The sequence below is a fragment of the Liolophura sinensis genome, chromosome 1 (assembly GCF_032854445.1).
Source record: "Liolophura sinensis isolate JHLJ2023 chromosome 1, CUHK_Ljap_v2, whole genome shotgun sequence".
In the NCBI taxonomy this organism is placed as follows: domain Eukaryota; kingdom Metazoa; phylum Mollusca; class Polyplacophora; order Chitonida; family Chitonidae; genus Liolophura; species Liolophura sinensis.
The window spans coordinates 89,614,276-89,632,261 of record NC_088295.1 but is presented as its reverse complement, the minus strand read 5'-3'; the positions used below and the strand labels follow the sequence as shown (position 1 = coordinate 89,632,261).

Here is a 17,986-nt window from a genome sequence, read left to right as displayed (position 1 = left end):
AGGAGAGGAATTTGAACCACACAAGAAATTCTTTTTTTTATATTTCTTCCTATATTGTCAAGCTATATGTTAAATAATTTTAAATATATTATGGGGACTCCGTGACTCAGTTGGTTAGCGGGCTAGAGCAGCGTAATGACCCAGGAGTCTCTCACCAATGCGGTCGCTGTGAGTTCAAGTCCAGCTCATGCTGGCTTCCTCTACGGCCGTACGTGGGAAGGTCTGTCAGCAACCTGCGGATGGTCGTGGGTTCCCCCGGTCTGTGCCCGGTTTCCACTCACCATAATGCTGGCCGCCGTCGTATAAGTGAAATATTCTTGAGTACGGCGTAAAACACCAATCAAATAAATAAATAAATATATTATTGTAAATGCATACAGTATTCTTCCGATGACAGCTCAACGCTGTTTACTTCAGCTAACAGCATATCGTACAATTTCATTGAGAAAGCGGGGCACATGTTTATCAGTTTAGCTTCGTAATGAACGTCCATTGAAGACACTGTCATATATTCACGGTATAATTCGTAAGAAAACCTGTTTCAAGTACCAACATTAAACAGAAAACGGTATTATCCTATGCATTTAACGGCATAGAGTAGGCTGATGGTTAGCAACGAATATTTCAGCTTGGTCTATTACATCGGCCACACCTATTACATAATAACATTAACTGCATACCGGGAAAACCCATGCGTTATTTCGCAGACGATCTGTTACTTTGAGTAGGTTGGCAATAGCTCTAGGCGACAGGTTTTCCATCTAGTTGCAAAGGATACTTTTCATTTTGCTCCATTACGCCCGATGCTACGCCTGTGTGTATACATTACATCTTCATGTTTTTATGTATAAGATTTACAAAAAAGATAACAGCAGCATTGGCATTGTGCATGACATTTGCCAGATAAACCGATGACACTTTGGTTGTGTATGACATTTGTAGAACAAACAGATGCCAACATTTGTTTTGCATATGAGATTTATAAAACAATCACAGGAGACTGCTGCTTTTGTGTATGGCATTTGCAGAATAAACAGGTGGCAACATTGGTTTTGTGCATGACATTTATAGAACAAGCACAGGACACCGTTGCTTTTGTGTATGACATTTGCAGAATAAACAGATGGCAACATTGGTTTTGTGCATGGCATTTATAGAACAAGCACAGGACACCGTTGCTTTTGTGTATGACATTTGCAGAATAAACAGGTGGCAACATTGGTTTTGTGCATGACATTTATAGAACAAGCACAGGACACCGTTGCTTTTGTGTATGACATTTGCAGAATAAACAGATGGCAACATTGGTTTTGTGCATGGCATTTGTAGAACAAGCACAGGGCACCATTGCTTTTGTGTATGACATTTGCAGAATAAACAGATGGCAACATTGGTTTTGTGCATGGCATTTGTAGAACAAGCACAGGGCACCGTTGCTTTTGTGTATGACATTTGCAGAATAAACAGATGGCAACATTGGTTTTGTGCATGACATTTATAGAACAAGCCCAGGACACCGTTGCTTTTGCGATTGTGTATGACATTTGTAGTCCAATCAAGTGGTAACATTGGGATTGTGTATGATATTTGTAGTCCAATCAAGTGGTAACATTGGGATTGTGTATGACATTTGTAGTCCAATCAAGTGGTAACATTGGGATTGTGTATGACATTTGTAGTCCAATCAAGTGGTAACATTGGGATTGTGTATGGCATTTGCAGATCAAACAGATGGAAAGTATGCCTTTTATTTAGTATTCATACGGACTAGACTACATTAGTGACCATTACGATGGAGAAAAAAATACTTCATGTGAAAATAATACCATGCATGGAAAATTAATATAGGTAATTGTCCGGTTCGATTTAGCTCCATAATGCTGTTTTTGTCTAATCAAAACACTCGACTCCTCTAATACAAGTGATAGGCCTATCTCATACGTGAGCCACTGAAATGTGATAAAAGTGAAGAAACTACAAAGCATAACAAATTTTCGGTTTTCTCTGGCAAGGCAATGATAAACTTTTTCTGAGATATGGCGTTGGTATTCTTCCTTTTTGACGCGTTTACAGAGAGAAACAGATTACAACAACAACTCACATCAAAAAAATGTTTCAGGCTTGTACATTACTACTAGCGTGCGTACAGTCTGACGTGTAAAATGAAACTGAGAAGAAAGACAAACTTATGCTTCAGTATATAATACTAAGACATATGTAAACTGTAACTCCATTTTCTAATATGTGTCAAAACTAGTAATGAGAAATAGTCAGGTCTACTTTGTCTAGACATAGCGAAAAAAGTTTGCTGCCTCCTTGCCTCATCCCACCCATCCGCCGCACCCCCCCCCCCCCACCCCTTCCTACGACCACAACACTCGCCACTGTCTGTTAGTATTGTACCCACTGTACTCCTAGGCTAAAGTCAGAATCATACATCACAAAGAAGAGATAAATCTGTTAGCATATAACTTATTGGAATACCAGTAGGCGTTGCCATTGTTCCTAAGATTGGAATCTAAGATCGAAAGGCAAGGCGTTCAGACAAATGAAAAAACGCCACTTCTGCAATATCCTGTTTGTGCTGAAACCGTTGGTGTTCTCATGAAGGCCAGTATCGGATATTGGATGGCATTGTCCAAACATGGGAGAATTGACAATATCACGGAAAATCAATGATATCTTATTTTTGAATAGAACTCATCTTTCTTTAAATGTTATCATATCACTGGAAGCATCAAACATCTTAACTCAGTGTCAAAAGCCCCATGGACGTCATTCTCGACTCAGATGAATCATTGTACAGTTCTGAGAAAAACTTTTTATGTTTCTTTTATCTTTTATGTTCCTATAAAATGTTTGATTCATCTTCACCTTAACCTCCATCTCGTGTCGTGAGGTGTGGTGTGTGCATTTGGCAGTCATAGGGTAAACTGTCAGCATAAAGCCACACGGCCACATTCAACAAAAACGCACTTTGATTCATACCCGGTGTTCACACACGTGTTTGAGATTCTTTCGGTTTCGGTTTTGATTTTAAATTTAATTTTTCAAGATGCGACAAAATAAAAGAAAAAGCAATGCCTTTCCCAAGTCTTTGAAGCCTAGGGTATACATATGACAAAATGATCACATTGATGGTACACTGTATTGAGGAAGTTATTGAGGTTTAAATATCATACAGTTTTAAAGTAACTGATGTTTCGTACATGTATGTTCGTTTTGAGTGAGTAATGCAAAGATATCCCTTAACATCTGTTTGATTCTGGCAAGATTTTGTGAATAAAGTAAAATTTGTAAACAAAGTACGATATTCAGTGTGCTGAGTTCGCACTTTTCTCTAAGAATTTAATATCTACGATCTTAAAACGCAAATGTCAACATTTTCTAAGTATTAGGCCTAAGATGGAACAGTATCTTAAACGGTGTAAAATGGCAGTGCGAATATCTTACAATGCTAAGCCAAACTATGCTTGCTTACAGGTTGTACCATAATGTTAGATTAAAAAAAACGTTAACGTTTATTATGCGGAATACATGACCAATGAGGAACAATTTGACATAAGACATTTTTAACCTACAAAATTTTCTAATCATTTTCTATTATCCTAACATTGTAAATGTCTTCAATCCTCTGCCATTACCAAAATGATGGATTTAACATTATTTAAAATAATATTTAACATTTCAGATTTAATACAGTAAAATTATATCAATAAATAAAACATTGCCTTTAAGTGTAAAATTTGCCGGCTATAAAATGTGAAGCAATGGAAATCATAGGGAAATCTGTCATTTCTTTCACCTGAGATGTCTGTGTCTATAGTATAATTGAGATTTGGCATTGAAATAAAATGGGATCACATCAGTCTTCAATACAATCATCAAAAGTGATGCTTTCAGTTGTTGATAATGACAGATGGAATGAGCTGGAGAAATAAGGATCTGAAGGCGTCAATCAAAGCTCCCTGAAGTTATATCTGATTTTTTCTAGATGTCATGGATTTTACAATTTAGCATTAGTTATAGCAGTCGCTTAGTGTCATTACGTCTGTCGGCTTCTTCCTGACCACCGATACAAACTTATATATAAACGGATCGTATTGAAAGTCGGCCAGCCCTGAGGTGAGGACCCAGAAGGTGAGTCAGGGTTTAATAGTGACGACAACAGCATCCACCGTAGTCACGCATCCTGGGTGTTGTGGGCATGGTCAGGACGGTGTCTGATTTCGACTACCCTTTCAGTGTAATTAACTGGTTCGTCCTTGGTTTTCTCTGCATTATCAACATTTCATTTTCATGTGCCTGATCTATTTCACAATACCGTTGCGAGTCATTATACAGTTATGTCAGATTCAAAATTAACTCATGCTCTATTTGTAGTGCATGTTCTTAAAAATTTTAGTACCAGCTGCTTAAGTCTTAGGTTATTGTTTAGCGGCACACTCAAGAAATAAAATTTCGCTTCCACGATGAATGGAGGTCAGTTATCGCTTGATGCAGGAAACAGAAGTGCCCGGATGGAGTAAACCATACATCTTTGGTGAGATATACTGAGATTTTTCTCTTTGTGACATCAGTGATATAGGTGTAATGCAAGTGATTTCCTGCTAACTTTATGCAAGACCATACAAGACAGCAGCCTCGACTACTGGCTGTCACGAAGGCCTTGAGAATAATAAAAGCAGGGAATGCTAGAAGTTCCTTATCCGAAAATGGGAACGAACCCACGGAAATGGCTGTCGATATAACGGAATATTATCGATACGCCACTCTATAGGCAATATTTTTCGCGCTAAGTTTGTTTAGACAATGTAACTTCTCTAAGTGATAAAAAATACACACATTCTTTGTTATCAGGGCCAAGAAACGGTATTTGGTGCACAGTCCTGGAGGATAAAATGTTGGGTAGATATACCATCCTTGGGGTACTTCTTTTTGCATGTGGTCTTGATCTGACCGAAGCCGAGGATGCAGGTAAGCTTATTCAGGTCTCATTTAACTTTACTTATTCCATAACTCACCCAATCTATTTAATGATTAACGAGAAATAACGTGTTGCTCCTTTTTGTATAAGAGACAGATTAATTTTGGTAAAATACGTACACTTCAACCAGGAATAAACTTGCGACAATGTTTATTTGTGTTTACCTCTTTAGTATTACACCGCGTGCGGAGGCTGATCAATGGTGAGCCAGTGCCTGACGGCGAGCCTTGGATGGCAGTGCTAGCCTACAAGAACGGTCCTGACGAGCCCAGACCCTTCCTCATCGTGTGCGGCCTAGTCGTCATTGACAACCAGCACATCCTAGGCACTGCCCACTGCGTGTAAGTCCACATTATATACAACCTATACTTTATCTGCACCATTTAATGTAAATTTTGTTGCCGCAATATTTACATCGTCGAATTGATCACAGTTAGCTTTACATATATATTACAAGCATTGTCAGCAGTTTACATTACGGTAACTTAGATGCTGTTAAGGCACAGTACCTACTTTTCATGCTCCTTAACTCCATTGCTCAGAATGTAGAAAATGTCTCAGTTACTGGGATGTCACCGGAATTATACTTGGTTAAGCATTAGCATACCGTGTCTTTCGACCTTCCACTTGTTTCAGACACCGAATATGATACATGGTGTTCTACTGGTTAACTGTTTTCTTTGTTCAGATTGCTAATCTATCAGTTAAGCAAATTATATTACATTATATCATAGAGTATGTCAACTTATGCAAGCCAGTGATAACAACGGCTGGTGTATGCTTTGGCTAGCATCATTATTCAGCAATGGCACATGTTCAACACAATTCAGCAATGTCTACAAAGCTTACCTCCTGCGCACATGCGCGAAGAATGCTTCATAGGCACATATTGGAACATAGGCATACATAGACCGCTGCACTGTATAAAGGTGGTCACATGTAAGTATTTTTATAAGCACTGTTGACCTCTAGTTTTCCAGAGAAAGTGCTTAACTGTCACACAGATAGGCCTATAGACGATAGGCGTACAGTGCACATAGTTCGTGATCTCTGCATGTGTGACATCAATCTACATATAGCCCCTCTAGGTCGTAGAGATAGGCACCTTTCCCGGTATTCCTTTCCTCCTCACCTTGGCCGCTTTCGCTTTCAGTAGATAGTGTACATAATAGCTTGCATTTTTCCAGACATCTTTTCTGTTGGCCTTTACAATACACCGTAACCCGTTTGAACATTTGAAGAAAGCAAGAATTTACCAAACCTATGGCATATCCGTAAGTTTTTCAGAGAAGCGTTGCACTTAAACATTATCCATTCGACTCACAGTGTAAAACTTGACGGAGGATCTTATTTTTTCAAAAACTGTTTCAGGACTCCACCAGTTGGCAGGTAAATTAGGCATGAAGTAAACCGTATGTTGTATTTCTATGTGCCTATTTATTGTTGTTTAAAATAATTGCTTTACCTCTTTGACAGTATCAGCGCAACGTCAATCAAATAGGCGCTTGCTTCGGCTTGCTACTTTGATGTAGTTTAACCCACAAAAAGTAAAATGAAATTAGTATAGAATAGAGCAAACTTGAGAATGTTAAAGTCATTGTCTGCACACCGCTATTACCATTGCATCTCGCAAAACAACAACTACATATAGCTAGTGAGAATTTTCTCCAGAGAAAAATGCAAATAATACCCTGAATGTACACGTATAAGGATATCACTGAGAAAACTTGGTATAGTAGATAGTATTTATCTTCTTGACCATTCCTAGCAACGTTCTCCTTAAAATATGATTTTCGTTCTTCGTCAGTTGTTCTGTGTAACACTCGTTTGATTTACAGACCAAATTACCTAACACTTATGAAGAGGTTGGTGTACCTTCTACCGCTAACTCTCTTATGTATAGATCTGTACTTGGTAGTGTATGTCGATAGTTTGCACTGCTGTTGTCTGTAGATAGTTTTGCAATATGTATAACGTCATTTTCTTAAATCGTTGCTGTGTGAATTCACCCTTCATAAAACCTGATTCTGCCAGATCAATTTACAATGTTTTATTCTGTTTCGTAGCTGTTGTTTCAGAATTTCTTTAGTTACGCTATTTTACTGCTCTCTTATCTTGTTCAGAATTATTTTTAAATACTGGACCTAATTAGCTTCACAATGTGAGTTATTTTTCTTATAATTCTATGCCTGTACATCTGCCATTTCTCGTCACACGCTGATGACATTTTGATCTGGTATATCATTTTGTATGGTTTAAAATAATAGAAAACTTCCCATATAAGTTAGTAGTATATGTGTTTATTGTTCTCAGTTTCTTGTTTCAATAATCTTCTTGGGTTTGTAGAACAAAAATGTCGTGGTAGATAATTGTTGTTGTAATTTCACTGTTTAGTTTTAATTAGATGCAAGGTGTTTAATGAAAGTTCTCCATTTGATAAGTGTCTTGCCAAATATGTTGTGGTAAAGTTTGAGGAAAGGTGAACAAGTTACGAGTACTAAACGTAGCAAGACTAATGTTCTCATATACGTGGTCCTATCATCTGGAATCCTAAACGACTGTAAGGCAAAGGTGTTATGTGTAATTTTAAACAGATTTGTCCGACCAGATTGTTCACAATGCACACATACTATGGAACGTTTATCTTTGTTGTGTATTGAATTGTCATCGCGGTGAGGGTGAGTGGGGGGGTGGGGGTATTGGGGCTGGATTTTTTTATTGTTGTCTTAGCAGCGGTTATGTAATATACAATGAATATTACGTGTGCTGTTACCAAAAACTGTTGTACGTAGGGCATATGGCGTATGGACATTGACAGAGTATTGGTGTGCCACTGACACACAGTATAATTTTAGATATGTACATTTATTTGTACACAGTCGGTTTAAGAGTGTCTGGGAGATTCATGCGAGAATAAAGATGAGAATCTCCATGTGTTATTACTCGAGTTTTTATATTGCAAGTATTTCATACTTCATTTATGGTGCCGTTTACTATAAATTCGCGTGATATATGTTTAAATACCTGTTGAACTATGAGTTCGACATTTTCTGTATGTTTCTCTTATTATGGTAAAACAGATCCTCCCTCCAGCGAGTATCTTTGGCTCGTTTCAGCGACGAAAACGTTCCCGATATAGGAGACGATCGAGACACTATATACGTGGTGCTGGGACTCACTGACAACAGCTGGGGAAAAGTTGACGACGTCCAGATATTCGCCTTGGACGGCAAGGAGGCCAGCGCAGTGCTCGTAAGTTCTCCTGGTGTACATCGTACGTTATACTAACCTAGCTGCAGAGTTAGCTGACAGCATGCCTGAGTTCACGGTTTAAACATGTAGTGACCCGTAGGCCAATCCAGCTGAATTTGTCCAATGATCGCCGGTTACTAGAAATATCTATAGAATTTTCTCTATCTGACACATAGGCCTGTTTGTATTTGAAGGTGGATACAGAGACACTGAACCGAACTGGGTAACTTTCGGTTAGTACTCACAGGTCCAGTCATTCAGAAAGGATAGAGACCTGATTCACAGCAGTAATATATGACGTCACCATATATTGTGTGTCAATTAAGACCATACCTGTCAACTACCCTATCCTAAGTCAACATGAACTTTACCTTAGCATTTTCTCAGCTCACAAGAAAGGAAAGATTAGCAAATGATATCCTGATAAAACGATGATAAAATCTCACAAGTAAGAAATTGTCTTAGACTGGACCATGTCCCTATTTTGACGGTCTGGTCGGGCTTTTTGTCTCCTGTACTGATCGGTTCAGACCTACCACCACCGTGTACCAGAGGACGCTAACTACGACAGTGGGTAAGCCAATGTTTAACTTTAGCTGTAAAGTTCCGATAAAATAATTAAATATTTGCGTTGAGCACAAAAATTTACAACGCATACCCTGAAACTCATGTCATGCATCAAACGTCACAAGCATAGTGTTTGTGGACATTTCGATGAATACTTTCTATCGACATCTCATTCACAGTTGTGTCGAACACAAAAGTTAACACCATGTAATGTATCGTCAGATACTCCTTACAGAAATGTACACTGTGCATAGCTATGACTGCATTTTGTTGTTTTTGAGAACCCTGATTACACGGTGACGGATGTATTCAACAATGACCTGTCCATCATCACACTGAACACACCATGTGCCTTCAATGACCACGTGGCCGCCCTCGCTCTACCTCCGCCCGACATCCCGGATTCCAAGCTCAAAAATTGTCATTTCTTCGGCTGGGGATTGATCAAGGATCCTCGTAAGTTTGAATGGACTGGAAAGCAGATCTCCAAATCACTATAGCCTTCGAAATTTGAATATATTACTTTGTGGCTATCTTTTGTACAGGTTAATAGACTAATCGTCTTCCACTCTGATTCACCGAACCAGGGAAGTACCAGTTTGTGAAGTCATTAATGCTGATCCTGCATACGCAATACTCAGTTCTTAGAATGCTTGAGTCTGCACTTTTTTGGTTCCTGAGTGAGTCGAATGAACTGCTTTACTATTCCAATGCATTTACCCAAACGCAATCGCCAAAGCTCCTACCATATAGCTAAAAAATATAACTTAAATACATGGTACTGTGGACGGTAAAACATTATATGGGTCGCTGACTGGGGTTCACATTTTTATAAGAAAATATCATTTTACTGAGTAAGGCATTGTTTTGTGGAGAAACGAATCTATTACGTCGAGAACAAACAATATGGTGAATAAAACAGCAAAGATATCATGACCAGGGGAGACAACTCTCAAGTGATCGCTCTGTGTGATGTGCAGTTAACGTTATTAATTAGAGTTAACTTTTCTGACACAGCAAAGTATTGCGAGGTACGGCCCGTATCGGCTCATGTGGAAGAACGCAAATGGGATATAATGTTTCTTGAATGTTGAGTATTTCACGATGAATTTCATCATGAATTTCCCAAAGTATTTCACGATGAATTGCAAATTATTTTGGGGAATTACTATGTCGACAGGGTATAAGAAGACATATTCAGAGCATACAGTACATGCATATATATTTCTACTTGGTTGCAGCTCACGGTGTCACAGATAACCTCTTCACTCGTTTCTTGAGGACAGCTTCGCTGAAAATCACCAAGACCAGTAAATGTGGCACATTCTTCCTGGGTTTCCTGACTGAAGACCACATCTGTGCTGATGGAAAAGCCTTCCCTTGCTTTGTGAGTAACCCATACATACTATAAACATCTATACCCATGCAATCACTTTATATTAACTTTAGGGTTGGACTGTTACTGTTTTCTTACCAACTGATCGTGGATGGATAGTTGGTATGAAACAGTGCCCTATCCAATCAAGAAATATAATGGTTGGTTCCGAGAGCTGAGGTGAAGGCTAATAAACGTGACCTCTGACATCCTATATACATGTCCTTATGTATCTTCTGGAAGACATGGTGTTAACACCTAGGCAAACAGAACACGGACAAACTAGTCAATGTAACGTTTTGATTTGGCCAGCTTACGAGATATAATCTGGTTAAAACTATTTTTACAAATAGCCGCCCTTGACAATGTCACATGGAAATCCATCGCATACATGCATATCTGACGGAGGTTCAGTGGCCTTCACGTATTGACTAGATCGCGCAATAGGTACACATATACTCTACGCTGTATATTTTATTCCTACTAAGATGAGGGTCATTTTCAGATTGAAAGTAACAGTCGACACGTTTGGGATTTAGATGGTAAAAGCAAAGCAATCTGTTCTATCAACGAAGTTGAATGTCAATGACTGAAAACGGGAATACGTTGTTTGTCACTTTTTACGCAATGCGACCAGTCTTCGTTTGGTTTTACATTATGCTTGCATCTTTTGTACCTTTTCTATGTCAGTCATGAGTATTTGGTGTTACAGGGGGATAGCGGCTCTCCGCTGGTTTGTGAATACGACGATAAAACTTACCTGTTTGGGCTGAACTCATTCCGCCAAAGAGGAGATTGCGACCTAAAGGGCGTTCCACAGGTGTACACGCGAGTAGCGACTTTCCTAGACTGGATTTCCTCCGAGACCCACTAATCAAGAACGACTGACCACGCCACACGGACTTTGAGATAACATTCACTTTTTCACCGATCCCATGTTTGTATTTGAAAGGTATACATCGCAGATAAAACGGTTTTATTTAAACCAAAGAAAGTAGTTTATTAATGAACTCGGGTGAATTTGTGGAAAGATTCCAGCACAACATTAAACGTCATGGTCTCGTATTTATTAAGCAGCTTAAGACTTAATTCATAGTGGTATAAATTGCCGTTGGTAAGTCATTAAAGAATCAGTGCACAAATTTTAAGCTTCCTAGAACAAAACATTTTAGTTTTAACTGTACTTGAAGTTTTGACTTACCCCTTTAGGCATTTATAAATACGGGTCCAGATCAATAAGTGTGCCAGCTGCATGTTAGGCGAACATGGTGTGAAATGCTGTGTTGGTTTATTGTATCAAGTTCACCAAGCTCTTGAATTCTCTTATTTATCACCTAAGATCCTTAAGATTCAAACCGCAATTGCACAGCCTTTTATACAATATGTCAGTAGTTGCTGATGCGAAGCCGGATGAGGCTCAGTAAGGAACTCCAGTTCTAACCACGAGGAAAACAGGGTGCGGGTCCAATCTTGGCTATGCACAGTGAATTCTTCGCTTTTGCTGGCAATTCATAGTTTCGAGCATCTGGCTTCTTCGCAAGAAGTAGGACGTGATAAATAACAAGAAGCTAAATAGGCTTATTTTGGCCGACTCCTTTTAAAGTACTTCATACCTGAAGAGTAGACACATTCTGATTACTTTTTCCAGAAAGAATTTCTTACCAAAAACTTTCATTTTCTATGCTAAAAAGTCCTTCAAGGCCTACCATTGTTTTCACATCCAGTACTCTAGTCGCCTGTGCGGAAGATTGGCAGAGCAGCAATGGCATCACTGCAAAACTGTGAATAAGCGTTAGAAGGTGCCCGTGGGGCTGCTCACGCAGTCTGACTTAACTGAAGACCACTTGTGTTGAAATGTGTACACCACACGTGGGAAAGTTCGTCAGTAACTCAGCAACGGTCGGTGGTTTACCCCGGGTTTCATCCAACCATAAAAACAACCATGGTATAAGTGAAAAATTCTTAAATATAGAGTTTAAAATCAATCAGTAAAAGCTGCATGTTACAAACACAATCACTCATTACATAAACCAGCATCATAAACGTGTATGTGTGCATATGTGTGCTGGACTTTAGCGTCGTACTGAACAATTTTTCAGTCATATGACTACGATGTCTCATTAAATATGAGTAGATATACCATGTCTTCTTGTGTCCTTGTCACCATAGTGCTGTCCCCACTGAAGTATCATGCCGAAGACACCAGTATGGACACCCCATCAGGTACATTATACTGACACTGGGACAACCACTCTTGTCTCCTTGCATTTAACCTATTAGTGCTGAGCGCCAAGCGAGGCAGCAACAAGTACCAAGTCTTTAGTATGATCTACTACGACTCCAGACTTCGAACCGGAGGCTCTAACCCTTAGGCCACCGAGGTGGTCCCACCACTGTCATTTGCTTGAAACGGCCTATAATACGTTTCAGAGAACCTGAAATACCATTGACAAAAACAAACATATAAAATATGAAAGAGCTTCTCTGAGTGACAAGGTGTAAGGACAAGTTACAGAAAGTCACAGTAAGCTCATATGTTTATTTCTTAACAACAAACTTGGCGTACTTGGTGCTCCAGTTGGGACAGCTGGCTGTGGTTGTTCCACCCACCACCGTGGGGTAATTATCCGCTAGCTGGTCCATCATCAGAGTGGCGACGATCATGAGGGTTTCATCATCACAGCCCACCGTCTCCCGGATCAAACAAGCCGCGTAGTCGCCGTAATAGGAACAGGCATCCTTGCCTTTCATGCCCACGACAAGGTCGTTAAGGCAATTCTGAGACACCCTTCGTCCACATTCACTGACTGAAAGCCAAGCACGGGAAGAGAAAAACATATAACAATTAATAGAACAACTGAAAGAAGTAGGTTTGGATAGGACTGACCCCACAGTGGTAGTATGTAGGCGTTATTGTGGTGACTAGTCAAGTGGAAGCCGTACCCTTATGACAATATCGCCAGGAACACAGTTGTCAAGAACACAGTTGTTGTTCAGGCGATGTGGGACGTTTTCTTGTTAAACTTCTATAGCAATCATAACACTGACAATCTTTCGGTCTTTTATATGACACTTGAAACATTGTGTGTTGTGTTCTCGGAGAGCAGCGAGGTAGGCCTGTGTAGTCTAATGCATTTGTCGCGAGGTAAGATTTGTTTTAATTTCCAACCCACATGATTCGACAGAAGGGCGGCCTTATGTAGTCTCCCTGTAGGAAATGACTTATCTTGATTCTCGCCCCTACACTACCCACTCTGCTGCGTGAAGTGTAGATTCCCTTTTGGAGATTCAGAACAGGTGATGACTTACCCTGATTCTGTCAGCCACATAACTCACTCTCCTCCGTGAACTGTAGATTCCCTTTAGGAGTTTCAGAACAGGTGATGACTTACCTTGATTCTGTTAGCCACATAACTCACTCTCCTCGGTGAACTGTAATCTCCCAGTAACAGATTCAGGACAGGTGATGACCTACCTTGAATCTCTCCGCCACACAACCCATTCTCCTCCATGAACTGTAATCTCTCTGTAAGAGATTCAAGACAGATGATGACTTACCTTGACTCTCTCTGCCACACAACCCACTCTGCTATGCGAAATGTGATCTTCCCGTAGAAGATCCAAGACAGGTAATGACTTAGCATGACTCTCTCCGCCACACAACCGACTCTCCTATACGAACTGTAATCTCCCTGTAGAAGATTCAAGACAGGTGATGACTTACCTTGACTCTCTCTACCACACAACCCACTCTGCTATGCGAAATGTGATCTTCCCGTGTAGGAGATCCAGGTGAGGTGATGACTTACCTTGACTCTCTCCACCACACAACCCATTCTCCTCCATGAACTGTAACCTCTCTGTAAGAGATTCAAGACAGATGGTGGCTTACCTTGACTCTCTGCCACAAAACCCACTCTGCTATGCGAAATGTGATCTTCCCGTAGAAGATCCAAGACAGGTGATGACTTAGCATGACTCTCTCCGCCACACAACCGACTCTCCTATACGAACTGTAATCTTCCCGTAGAAGATTCAAGACAGGTAATGACTAACCTTGACTCTCTCCACCACACAACCCACTCTCCTCCGTGAATTGTAACATGTAGGACAGGAAGTCGTCCGTTGGGTCCCAGGGTCCCTCTTCACATTCCGCCTCGATCCCACACGCCACTCGTTTCTACAGGCCAAACAGTAAACGACAACGTTCCAGTGAAAACAGATACGTTCATAAGTTTCGCTGCACTCATGCTGTTTTCAATTCTACCACGAGGCCAGTTTTATGGCTGGAGTAAAACTAACAGAGACCGAAGGAAACCAACAATTGCTATTCCTTGGACATCATTCCGAAGGAAACCACCTACTGACATTCCTAGTGAAATGTATTTCAGCCGTAGGCCAACACGCACTATACCAACTGATATACTTCCTGACGAAAAACCGCCCGGAGGAAATCATCAATTGACACACCTTCTGACTAAAGCCGACAGAGGAAGGAGGAAACCTTCAATGGAAACAACTGCTGATGCAAACCCGAGAGATCCAGGATGGGTCAATAAAAACACCTTCTGACTTAAAGCCGCCGAGGAAAACCACTACATACGTACCTCTCGACTTAAAGTAAATGTAAATCATCACTTGGAATAACTCCATCGTAAACCCGGAGGAAACGTCAGGACAAAAGGACATTATTTATAATACAATGCCTTCCAAACGAAAACAACAAGTTGCTGACACAAAGCTTCGCGGACAAAACCACCATACAGCTTGACAATACATCATCACTGGTCATTCCTCTTCAGCAAGAACAACATCCCAAGCGACCAATTCAGGGAGGGACTCTACAGTTTTAGAACCAAATGAATGCCCACGATTAAAATTTCTAACAAGATTCTAGTCAACTGTTTTGAAACGTATGGTTCGAGAGGCTATACAACAAATTCTGTTCAAATTCTGTTCAAATTCTCAATTTACATGCACATGTATATAGGCATAAGTAGTTACGCAATTCCTCGTGCCATAAAAATGACCGCCGCCGTAGAAGTGTAAAATCCCTTAGTAAAGCTATCAGGCTGTCAGTGGATATTTAATATATGCAATAAATCAAATAAAATTCAGCGATTCCATGAAATCAACTTAAGATTTCTATTGAAAACAATTATTAATGTGCACTTGAAGAACAGCAGGGTTTCTCAACATGTAAATATAAAAGCAGCGAGTTGCATGCAAGGTATCCAGCATATCTGTTGGTAATAGGCATGCCCATTAACACGTAATCAAGCCCTTGGTATGTGGAATGATATCTGGATATAATCAGTTGTAGTTCTATTAGCAAAGACTGCCTTGAGCAGTGGTGCCAGAGATCAAAGAGAGCTGCAGGCAAACCCTCCAGACAACAAATTACTAAATTACCCTGGATCACGACAACTGAAAGGTGAAAGAATTTATAGTTGACCATCGTTAGGCCCTGGCATTTGCTATCTGAGTGGAGATTTATGATGTCCATTACACAACCAAAGCATCAAGTATCTAGTTCAACACTAGACAGAGGTATATACAGTATCTGTGAAATCGACAGCTGGTTGTTTACAGTACACCCCTGTGAGTGAGTGAATGAGTGAGTGAGTGCTTAGGGTTCAACGTCGTACTTAACAATTTTACAGTTATATGACGACGAAGGAGTCATTAGAGTGTATGTACGTGTAATATGCCTCCTTGTTGCAGGACGGATTTGCACCGCTCTTTTATCTAGTGCAGCTTCACTGAGACGGGTTCACTAGTCATTGCACTAACCCCTTAAAGCTGAACGCCAAGCGAGGAAGCCACAGTCTCCTCTTTTAAGTACACCTGTGTGAAGAGCATTAAGTAACTCATGGATTAATCACGAAGTCACACCTGGCAACTTTTAAGTGAATGGGTGGAATGTATATATTCATGGTAATCACACTGTACGTGAAAAACAAAACCCATGAGTTTTAGATAACATTAAAACAGGTATAAAGTAAAACAAAAAACCATGAGTTTTAGGTAACATTAAAACAGATATAAAGTAAAACACAAAAAAGACAACAGCATGGAGGGTAATGAGCAGTGACGACAGAGTGACACTTGGTCACACATATTACCCCGATGAAAATAGGCTATCAACAAGATAAGTTGGGAGCACTAGTAAGTATAGTTTGACCATTTAGTTAAACTTTTCTCAACACATATTGTCACATTGGCAATGGACCTTATATTTCTGAAATGTCATAATCACTAAATATCAACCAATCATGACAATGTATGTAGTTACTTCCACATGGAGCCTATCTGCTTATTTATGCGGTGTAATTTTGCCATTTGGCCATTTGTACTAAATTGTACAAGTAATACTGTGTACATTTGTGTCTCCATCTGCCTTACAATTCCACCATTTCTACACCCGACAGATTCCCCTTCTCTCACAAGGAGGAATAAAAGGCCTTGTGTAATGGCTCACCTTGATGGATTCACAGGCAGCTGTGTAATCCACGATTCCGCCATTCATCACTGTAGAAATCCGACCCCTGTTGAAGTTTTCACATTTGTCAGAAGCGGTGGCAAAGCAGCTGTCCTCGCCGGACACTAGGCCCAGGACTGACAGAGCAATAACGGCAATACTCAGGGGCATCATCTGTACGTACAAATACAACTGGTATACAATACATACATGGTTACGAAGACAATATTTAGGTGCATCAGTAGGCCCTACAGACCAATACAACCGGGGTATGTTACAGATACTGTTATAGTCGAAATACTCAGTGGCATCATTTATATGGACAAAAGCACGGTGGTTATGTTACAGACTTGGCTACTGCCGCAATACGCAAATTATTACATTTATTATAGACACCACCGTAAGGGCAACTGTCAGTGGGGTGGTCAGGACACAAAACCAAGGAACTCTCTATAAACATTGCTCGAAGGCAATATCGATTACATTAGTTCATTCGAACAAAAACGGAAGATCATGGTAATATTCGGTGAGATCCTGTAAACAACCACAGGGAATAACGTTATAGATGCCGAGACAACTTGGGCAATATTCTACATAGGCGATAATAATGAAGAAAAACACTAAAACAACCCTCTAAAGCGCGGTTACAGCGCCAATACTTAGGGAGGGGTGGTCCAAAAAAAGAACCACGGGACCAGGTTTTAAATAAAGGCAAGAAGACAATTGAGGGGATCATGTTATCAAATACAGAAAAACAAGTTATAGATAACGGTAATATCTATAAAACAGGAATATGAGGCAAGCCCCTATCCGGATGAACGGAAACGTTCTGAAACTTGTGAAAAATGTTTTTAACTCGATGTTAGGCCAAATAAAGCGTAATATTTCAATGACTGATAGAAATTTATGATAACTTCAAACAGAAACTAAAATACAACTTTTCCTTTCACAATTAAAAAAGATCTCACAAACCGTATACATTTTGAGACCTGAAGACTTCTTTTAATAGTTAAGATATTTTAATGACTGGCAACATCCTTTACAACTTACATGTACCTCTAAAGTGAGAAAGAAGACTTCTTTTAATAGTTAAGATATTTTAATGACTGACAACATCCTTTACAACTTACATGTACTTCTAAAGTGAGAAAACACAAAAATGACCGCGTAATTTTTCGTATGACACTGGATGAAGTGTGAATGGTTACATGTTGGCAGAATTTTATACTACTTAGAAAAGTACTTACGGTATCTCTGCGCTTGGAGAATCTCCGACTGTCCTATCGTCTCGTACCCATCGGTTTTATGTGGCATGCAGAACTGG

At 39.9% G+C, this 17,986-nt stretch overlaps 2 protein-coding genes across 3 annotated transcripts; one reads left to right on the top strand and one right to left on the bottom strand.

Moving 5' to 3' along the window:
* Window positions 1-4,840: 4,840 nt before the first annotated feature.
* LOC135462217 (chymotrypsinogen 2-like) lies at window positions 4,841-11,142 on the top strand. 2 transcript variants are annotated; one of them, XM_064739630.1, is made up of 7 exons: window positions 4,841-4,977; window positions 5,160-5,328; window positions 6,359-6,376; window positions 8,104-8,239; window positions 9,088-9,262; window positions 10,048-10,193; window positions 10,894-11,142. In XM_064739630.1, the coding sequence occupies exons 1-7, from the start codon at window positions 4,902-4,904 to the stop codon at window positions 11,053-11,055; spliced, it is 882 nt and encodes a 293-aa protein (XP_064595700.1). In that variant the 5' UTR covers window positions 4,841-4,901; the 3' UTR covers window positions 11,056-11,142. The 2 variants fall into 2 exon arrangements, with proteins under 2 accessions (XP_064595700.1, XP_064595701.1); XM_064739631.1 differs by lacking the exon at window positions 6,359-6,376.
* A 1,503-nt stretch (window positions 11,143-12,645) lies between these two features.
* LOC135465400 (uncharacterized) lies at window positions 12,646-16,836 on the bottom strand. Its single transcript, XM_064742636.1, has 3 exons — window positions 16,663-16,836; window positions 14,238-14,361; window positions 12,646-12,988 (listed from the first exon to the last, which is right to left on the bottom strand). Exons 1-3 carry the CDS (start codon window positions 16,834-16,836, stop codon window positions 12,720-12,722), a joined length of 567 nt encoding a protein of 188 aa, XP_064598706.1. The 3' UTR covers window positions 12,646-12,719.
* Window positions 16,837-17,986: the final 1,150 nt, after the last annotated feature.